The 10,037-nt window shown below is 36.6% G+C and overlaps 1 protein-coding gene across 1 annotated transcript; it reads right to left on the reverse strand.

Moving 5' to 3' along the window:
• Window positions 1-9,126: 9,126 nt before the first annotated feature.
• Window positions 9,127-9,720, reverse strand: LOC138347528 (uncharacterized). The gene has a single exon (XM_069295823.1). It carries the CDS (start codon window positions 9,718-9,720, stop codon window positions 9,127-9,129), a length of 594 nt encoding a protein of 197 aa, XP_069151924.1.
• Window positions 9,721-10,037: the final 317 nt, after the last annotated feature.

Below are 10,037 nucleotides of genomic sequence, written 5' to 3' on the forward strand. Positions count from 1 at the left end.
GGAATAGGCTAATTGTAATTACAAAACAAAAATGCAATGTAAATGGGTAGAGATCAGAGACACATACCTGAGAAGAGGAGAAAAACAAGCAAGTGAGGTACTTTGTTATCAAGAGCAGAACCACAGCTGCAGACTCCGACCAGTAGAAAGAAGATTTCTGAAATTGGGGATTTGGGGAAGTGATCAATTGATAGAGAAGATAGGTAGGAAGTTGGAAGTTTGAAAGGGAGGGAATAGGAGAAAGAGGGAAAGAAGCGGTCGAAATGAAGGGATGGGGGATTTTAAAGGGTGAAAATTTTGAAAATTTTCCAGTCGGGTTGCTGGTTAACGACGCAATGAGTCCCCGACGATGGTCCATCGCATATGCGACGGTCCGTCATGGGTTCCGTCGTGGGTGCCCTGATTTTGAGAATAAATGAAAAACATACCTGGCATGACGGATTCATGCGACGGTCCATCGCAAGCGTGAAGGTCCATCGTTGTATCCGTCTGTGAATGTTGCAGAGTGATTTTCTGCAGAATTTCCTGGTGATTTGCTACCTGCAAATTTAAAACCCATTAGTAGAAAATGTAACCCTTACTAGAAAGAAAACTATACGTATTGGGTTGCCTCCCACCAAGCGCCTGATTTTACGTCGCGGCACGACTGAAGACACTTGATTACTCAGACTTCATCAAGATGGTATGCCTCGATCACTTCATTCACCGATTCAACATGCCCGAAATAGATTTTTATTCGTTGTCCATTAACCTTAAACCGCACACCCTCCTTATTTTCCAACTCAACTGCTCCATGAGGAAATAGTTGGGTAATCAAGTAAGGGCCAGTCCATTTGGACGTGAGCTTTCCAGAAACAAATGCAACGTAGAATTGTATAAAAGCACCGAATCCCTAACCATAAACTCTCATTTTTCATTTTTTAGGTCATGGTACTTCTTCATATTTTCTTTGTAGTATATAATAGATACCTATTGGAGCTCACCAGACTACCTCATGGACCTACAAATGTTGAAGGTCCCTTCTTCATTGTTCCACCGAAATTTCATCTGCCCATTTTTCATATCAACTAAGGCTCTAACCGTAGCAAGGAATGGCCTCCCAAAAATAATAGGCACTTCAAAATCGACTTCACAATCAACAATAACAAAATATGCCAAAATATGAATGACTCCACTTTTACTAGCACATCGTGGAGTATCCTTATATACCTTTTTACTGTTTGATCGGCCATCAGTAACTGCATCACAGTTGGCTTTGGATCACCCAAACCCAACTTCTTTTCAATCGAGAGGGGCATGAGATTTATGCTTCCCCCAGATAACATAATGCTTTTGCAAAATATAATAAACCGACTGTACAAGGAATAGTGAACACACCCGAATCTTCTTTCTTTTGTACAAGAGATCTTGTAGCAATAGCACTGCAATGTTGCATTCTATCATCATCCTCAAAAGTGACAGATATTTTCTTTGTAACCAGATTTTTCATAATCTTGGCATAATCGGGCATTTGTTCTAGAGCTTTTACCAAAGGGACATTGATAGAAAGTTGCTTCAACATTGTTATAAAACGCCGATATTTACCATCCTTGGTTTTTTTCACTAATCTTTGAGGATATGGGGGTGGTGGTCTAGGCATAGGAGTTACCTTATTAGGAACTTCAACATCTTTTCCATTGTTATCTTCTACTTCACCACTAACCTCTACTACTTTATCATTATCTTTTATCACCTTTTCCTCATTAGACGACATAGGTGGGTCAATGGTTTGCTTACCACGTGGGTCAATGGTTTGCTTTCCACCACGAGTAGTGATTTCCATACAGTGTCCATCATTTTTTAGATTTTAGACAGTGTTGCTAAGAAGAGTTCCCGGTTGCCGTGTGTTCACAGTCGCAGATAATTGGGCCATTGGCAACTCAAGTTGCTTAATCGATATTGCATGTGTATCGACTTTCTGCCTAATACCCGCTAAATCACTCCTTAACTCTTTAATGTGCTCATCGCTAGTATCGGACGTCCTTATCATTTTATGCAACATATCCTCAACTTGCGCCATACTACCTCCACCATCCCTAGGAGTAACTTCACGATTTTGAGGAGGGACATAAGGCCCATTCCTATCATTTCTGTTACCGTAGTTACCCCTGTTGAAGTTGTTGTCACGGTTGTAATTCTCCCCATTTTATCCCTGGTCACTCGGTCTAAAATCCCCCGTTTTCTCATTTACCGCATAGGAATCCTCCTCATAATAACATTCGTCATTTGGTGGTGGTGGTTTAGACAAGTAGTTAACTACATTTAACTATTCTGCACCCCAGTGACATGATTTAATACCAATTAAGCTTAGTTCTCATCTGAGCCATCTCTTCACAAATCTCATATGTAGCTGGATTGTGTGTGGATTGCAATCCGAAGGTATTTCTTCCAGTATCTGACTTCCTAGTACTCCAAGCTTTATTATTCCGGGAGATTTTCTCTAACTTTTTGGCAATCTCGGCATAAGGATACTCCCCATAAGAACCACCCGCTATAGTATCCAATACCACTTTAGTATTATCATCCTATCCTCGATAGAAATATTCCTTCAGTGACTCATCATCTATGCGGTGATTGGGGACACTTCTCAAAAATGAAGTGAATCTATCCCAAGAACTGCTAACTGAATCTCCTGGTAGTGCCGCAAATTTGTTCACTCTGTCTTTGTGGTTTAGTTTCTTGGAGACCGGGTGTTAACATACTAAGAAAACGTCCCTTAGTTGGTTCCAAGTGAAAATTGAGTTATAAGGGAGCTCAGTGAACCAAATAGCAGCCTCTCCCGTCAATGAGAGAGGAAATACTCTTAGCCCTATTACATCCAAATCCAAATCAGGCCTCCCTAAACAACTTTTACACACTGCCCTTACCTTAGCTATATGGGCATGTGGGTCCTCAGAAGATAGCCCTGAAAACAAACCTTTCGTATTGATCATTTGCATCAGACTACTAGTTTCCACAAAGGTGTGGCCTTGTGGTAGAGGGGGAAAGACAAGTGGCCTATCAGAGTCTGCAATATTATCATAACTTCTATAGTACTCTTGAGGGCATGGAGCGGGATTTTGTCCCTTTTGTTGATTTTCACCAGGATCATCGAGTAATAACCGACCATGAACATCAACTGGAGCTGGGATGTTCTGGTTTGGATCATCATCGTTAATACCCAAGTTTTGATTCATATTGTGTAGTGTACGCTCTAATTCGTGGTCATAGGGAAATAAGTGTTCTCTTCCTCTCCGTGTATTTGGCATACAAGAAAGTTAGTTCTACAAGAATCAAAAACAATATAAAAGTAAAATTTAGAAAATATTGATTAAAATTTAGTAATAAGTTTAAGTTAATCTAAAAGCTACTTTCCCCGGCAGCGGTGCCAAAATTTGATACGCTAAAACTTACTTTTCAAATAAGAAGTAAAGTGGTTGTATCAAGTAAAGAACCCAACTAATGAGGTTGGGATCGTTCCCACGAGGAAAATAGTTCAGACTTAACTTTATTCTATTATTACTATTATTTAGTCAATTATTTTCCTAGAAAACCAAAGACAATAAAGGGGGGTTTTTATATCTAAATTAATGAAATTAATTAACTAAATTAAAGTAAACAACTAACAGATATAAATCTTGGAGCTTAATCAATTAACAAAAGTAATTGGGGCTTAAGTGCTTCCCACAGGTTCCTAACTTGATAATTCTAACTATAACAATTCTTTCCTAGTATCTTGCATGTAAAGTGATAAGTTGTGTTTCTCTTAATCCTTTGTCCGGCATCTAGAAAATTTCACTCCGCACCTTGGTCTGGATACGTGTGTTGCGATACTAACCCTTATCTTTACCTCATATTAAGCATTGTATTCAATATTTGACTAAGTTATTACCTCGTACCAACCGACACTAGCCTATTATATAGTGTACACTAAATCTATGTTGAAAACTCTTTTCCTATTATCTACCTTCTTGGTCCGGCAAGTAGCATTAAGACGAGTTCTAACGTTGGCCATCCGTTAAAAAGACTTCTAAACGAAAGAATTATCAATACATGCAAGACACTATTCTAGAATTGATATTTTAGTTAGATTTTACCTCATTATTCACTCATGGTTCACACAACCCTAGTTATGGAGTTTAGTTACCCATAGTCATAATCACACTATTCATGTATTTAATATAAGAATTCATGCACTTACTTTAATGAGAAAGAATAAAATCTAGAAATTCAATTGATTAATCAACAAAAGCACCAACAATCAATTCCAGAAAAAGTGTAGCAAATGCTGAAATTAATCCTTCAATACTTGAACAAGAGAACTAAAAATTATCCAAAAGTCTACTATCGAAAAGTCTAACATCAAAAAGTCTAACATCAAAATGAGGTTTTTCGAACTATTTATAATAAAAACGAAAACCTAATAAAAGAAGGATTCTAATTACTGAAGATCTATCAAAATGCGTCTGAGTCGACGAACCTCGTGACGGACCGTCGTGGTCACGACGGGCCGTCATGGCCTCCGTCTTCCCATACTTAACAAATTCTTCCGGTGCTTTCTTCATTACCCTCAACGAACATGTATGACGGACCATTCCTAGCACGACGGTCCATCGAGGGTCTCCGTTCCATAATACTTAAACTTCTTGGAATTTGGGTACTAGGACTACTCTATGACCATTGCGACGAACCAGGAGGACGGACCATCGTGGCTATGACAGTCCGTCTTGGACTTCCATAATCCCACACTAAGTCAGACTTCCCCACCTTTCTTCAGCAGCTTCACTATGATGCCACCTACGGACCATCATAGGCTCGACGGACCGTCACAAGCTCTGTAGGTGGTCTCTTCTGCATTTCTCGCTCAAAAACTTTAGCGTTCAGCTTGGGACATATTTGTTGCAAATAAGGAGAAACTTACATAAAAATCAATACAAAAATACTTTTGTACACACACTAAACTTAAGGAAAAAAGCATTAAAAATCTCATGAAGCCACAATACATCAAGGCTTAAGGTAGTTTACTAGCCTCAGACCCAAACGACGACCTACATAATGGCCTGTCGATGGACCTACTGGGCGTCGATGGGTCCATCGATGCAGGCCTGCATAATTGCCATGCACGCTTCCTAATTATGAAGTGAATGGAAAATTCACCCCATGTGGTAACCTCAATCTAGGAGGTTTATCTAAATATTTTTTGGTATATTAGGTTGATTGATAACGTGAATAGCCCATACCAAATTCTCCATTAAAAATCAAAACCTCCCACTCCCAAAATATCCTGTCTAGAAACCTCCATTGAAGATGAAGTTCAAGGTCAGCTTTTAGATAGGATCTCCACTGGTTCTACACCAACTTTTAGTGGATTCTTCATCTAATAAAATTATGGTGATCCTTCATCTCTAGTTAATCTTTCATCTAGAGAGTCCTCTTCAAAGTTTTCAAAGAAGTTCCATGATTAGATCTCTTCTTCTTCAATCTAGCCATGGGCTCTTTCTTAAATTGATTTCAAAAGAATAATATTAATGTATTGATGATCATCTACTTATTTGGCCATGATTTTCAATCCAATTGCATGATGAACCCATGCTCTCTCACAAACTCAATTTTAGCCTATGTAATACTTTGTGATCTTCATCTCATGTATATCGAACTGTGATTCAATTATGTTAATATGCTTATAAATACTACCTAGTATGTGTATTGATGATAAATTGTTGAGGAATGATCCATGAGGGTTAAGTTTGAAGGATTTTGAATAAGGCTAGTCTATCATGTAGTAACTTGTGATCTCGATGTTAGGATGGTTGTTATGTAACTCGATCATTGTAAATTTTCTTAGCTACTTCCTATATGTGCAATTTGATGATAATTAGGTATAATTGATATAATATGAATAGATAACAATTGAATTGGCAAATATTGATTTAGGTTCTTATAGCCTATAGACTTGATAGAGTAATGTATATGTTGAGATCTATATTCTAGGGTGGATGAAGCATGATTTAGATAAGATGTTCTATCTCTTTAGTTTTTTACCTAAACATATATTATTGATAAAACTATAATTGATGAAAAAGACAAGGGAAATTGGTTGATAATCTATAACTCTCTACTTTTTAGTATGTATGTGATGTATTGTATTAGATTGTACTATGATCTTGTGGCGACTTGTAGATGGTTTCTTTCATGATTGAATGTACATTTAGCTAATTCCATATAATTTATTGATGATGATAAATGTGTATTGACCAATGATTATCAAAGGTTGATGAATTGGTAAGAATGGATCTTCCTCTATACTTTTCTATATCGCTGCAATTGATGAAGCCTTGTATGGCATTGTGTGGTATTGTCCACTTATGGTGGCAGTGTTTACTTTATTGTCATTATATATGTGTTGACTATGGGATTGAAGGCAACTTGATGAATATATGAGTATATGGTTATGACGATCACACTATGTGAAGCTTATGCCTACTTTTCTGTTCTAGTTGTGATCTAGGTTGTATGGCTATTGTATAAGCTTGTATATATCTATGTTAGGTAATTGTAGGTGCTGCCATTGAGTATTTATAATGTTTAATAATCCCTTACCTATATATACCTATATGAATGTGAGAATAACTAAGGTTAGGAGTTTTGAATATAATGTGAAGATTATCTTGTCTCCTATGGTAAATTGTGTTGTGTGGTCTATGCTTGGTTGTGCATTGTGGTCTTAAGAGGGTGGCTGACTCAATGTATTGTTGATAGGTATTATGTGATCATGTTGACCTATGTACACACACACTCACACATTATGCATGCTTATAATGTAGTAAAGGTTCATAGTGTCTATTGAAGGGTTGATCTCATATTCATTAAATGTCTACTACTATGTATGTAAGATATATGTATGTAAATAATGTTATATATTCCATTAACTATGATAACTTAATAGGTGTACTAGTATGGTCAAATGTATGGAACCTTGTCTATGCATTGCACATGTATACCTTGGTAGGATAGTTCCTAGGTTTGGTTTCTATGTACATGAAAATGAATGTATGAACACTTTATGAATATGACTTATATGCTATGATGTTAAGTATATTATATGATGAAGTATGAATGTGCATAGTGTCTTAGTGTGTTTGTATGAAACGATTGCTCATATAGTTATACCTATGGACTTGTGCATTGATATATGACCATGTATAACATTTATGTGTTATGTGAAAGGTTTGCTCACATACAATTACACACACACAAGTATGAAGATCTAGTAAAGAGAGGGGCCTTAAAAGGTGTGCTCATGTGTACCCTAAAGATAGATAGGTGCTTGAATTCACTATAAGAATATAAGGAATCAATATCTTAAGCTTGTGTTTTATGAAGTAAAGTAATAAAGACTTTTCAATAAAGGGAACTTATCTTAGCACAGAGTGAACTTGACAATGAGAGGTGTTGTCTTCCCTTGGAGAAAGTTTCACCATTTGGGTCCTCATAAGGTGTTGACTTCCCTTGGAGGAAAATTCACCTATGGTTCCACATGAGGTGCTTAATTTCCATGAGAAAGATTCGCCCATGGTTTCTCATGAGATGAGGATGCAATGCCAATGAGCATGGAGATGGTTATATATATCTCTTAGTTCCATAAACTATGCATACCACATAGGATCTAGAAAGTGAATTAACTAGTATTGTAGCATGTGTTAATGTTCTACCTTGGCTAGATAAGAACACCTTCCATTGGTGTAAGTCTATACAACACCAAATTCCTTTTTTAGCACTCATGGTCAGGCTATAGTTTCCCTAAAGTAAAATGGACTATTGAAGTAAAGTAAGGACCCTAACAATGATAACCTAAGTGTAGTTGCTTAGTGTAGGTAGGTATATGGGACTTTACCTATACATTGCACAAGTGGCTCTTGAGGGAAGTTCTAGGAAGGTGTTATGATGCATATGTCTATGTATATGTTCCTTATGCATGACTTTGTAGTAATTCTACTTGTTGTGATAAAGTGCATGGCATGAGTCCTAATGGACCTATGTGATGTGGTCTTGTCCTTATATGCACTATGTTGGTCTTAATGACTATATGATGAATGTTTTGTTGACATGAATGACGTTTTTTTCACCTACTTGTTGGTGTACGAAAAAGAGTGTTAAGGCTTGTGGTCTTATGATAGGTTTATTGAGTATGTGTAAGGTTATGGGATCCACATATACATTGCACTAGTAGACTTAGAGTAGGATTGTGAGTAAGGTCTTATAATGCATTTATGTGAAATGAAGTGAATAGGTGTGCAAAAAGCTTACTGTAATATTCTTATGGTATTGGCTTAAGTGTGTCTTCAATGTATTATACTTCTATGATGGTATGTACTGACTTATGTAAGTTGCATGTATACTTTTCCTTGTGACCTTAAGGTGATGAAATGCACCAAGTATCACTAGAGGGTTACTTGGGAGGATAATGAGTTAAAAGGAGAGGTTCACTATAAGGAAGAAAAACTTACTGTAAAGTATGAGAAGGTTTCTGTAAAATGTTCTCAAATGTGGCTTAAATATTATGTGTAATCTTATATGATAATTGGCATTTGAATATGTCTATATGAATTATGTGAATGATATAAATGCTATTGTATAAAGATTTACTCAAAAAGGCATGAAGTATGATTTCAAGAAAATGTTCCTTTAAAATGCATGTTTTTGCATGGTTGTCATACTTAGTGCATTCTTGTACTAACTCCATTCTTCTCTACCTTTTACACTTATGGTTTACTATATAGTCCTTCAATATTATACTTATGTATTATGTTGTAAGGGTCGTGTCCCTAAAGTACTCTTATGATGTTAAGTCTAGAATGGCAAAAAAAAGAGACTACAGTCTTTAATTATGTATTATGATATTATATATATAAATAAAGTAATATTCTAGCATAGGATGTGCTAAGAATGCTTTAAATTTCCACTAAATTTACCTATGACAATGTGATGAATGATAACTATGGGCTTGTATAAGACCTCCGAGAGGTCAACTACACCATGTTACATCTAAGGGGTGCTCCCTGGATGTGACATCAATATCAATGTTAACGTGAACAACAACGTGAGCATCTATGTCAACATCAATATGAACGTCGATGTCAACGTCAAAGTCAACTGAACGTCAAAATCAACGTTATTGGCAATGTCAATATACTCGTCAACGTCAATGTGAACGTCAACGTGAAAGTAAATGTCAATGTAAACATAAACGTAAATATAAACGTAAACTTGAGCATCAATGTGAATGTCAACGTCAATGTCAACGTAAATGTGAACGTGAACATTAACGTGAATGTCAATATCAATATGAACTTCAATGTGAACGTCAACGTCAACATGAATGTCAACGTCAACGTGAATATGAATGTCAACGTCATCGTGAAGTTCAATGTCTATGTGAATGTGAAATTCAACTTCAATGTCAACGTGAATGTTAACATCAACGTCAACGTCAACGTAAACTTGAACATCAACTTTTAAACCAAAATCAACATAAAAGTCAACATCAATTTCAACATAATTTTCAAAGTAAATGTGAACGTAAACGTCAACATCAACATGAACGTCAATGTCAACGTGAACGGTTGTAACATTCGTGAAAATGTACTTCTCTAGTGAAGAGTCTATTAGGTTGTAAAAATATGTATTGGGGTACATACGCATCCCAATGACCAATATTGAATAATATTAGGCATGTTAGAGAATATTGGCATAAGGGTGTTAGCCAATTTCTATGTATTAACAAGTAACTTAAGATATACTGTGATGTTCAAATGCTCTATCATAGCTTACACACATTAGGTATGATGCAAGCCTATGTACCATAGAACATGATCATTTAAAATGATCATGTAGATTAAGACGTTCCCAAGGACATAGTGAGGGTCCTTGGACAAGAAATGTGCAGCAACACATGCGCAAGAGACCAATCCCCAACTGAATTCAGTTGGGGCGGTTAGGGAGCAGGCGCGCATACGGGT

This window comes from Solanum lycopersicum, chromosome 3, assembly GCF_036512215.1.
Source record: "Solanum lycopersicum chromosome 3, SLM_r2.1".
NCBI classification, from domain to species: domain Eukaryota; kingdom Viridiplantae; phylum Streptophyta; class Magnoliopsida; order Solanales; family Solanaceae; genus Solanum; species Solanum lycopersicum.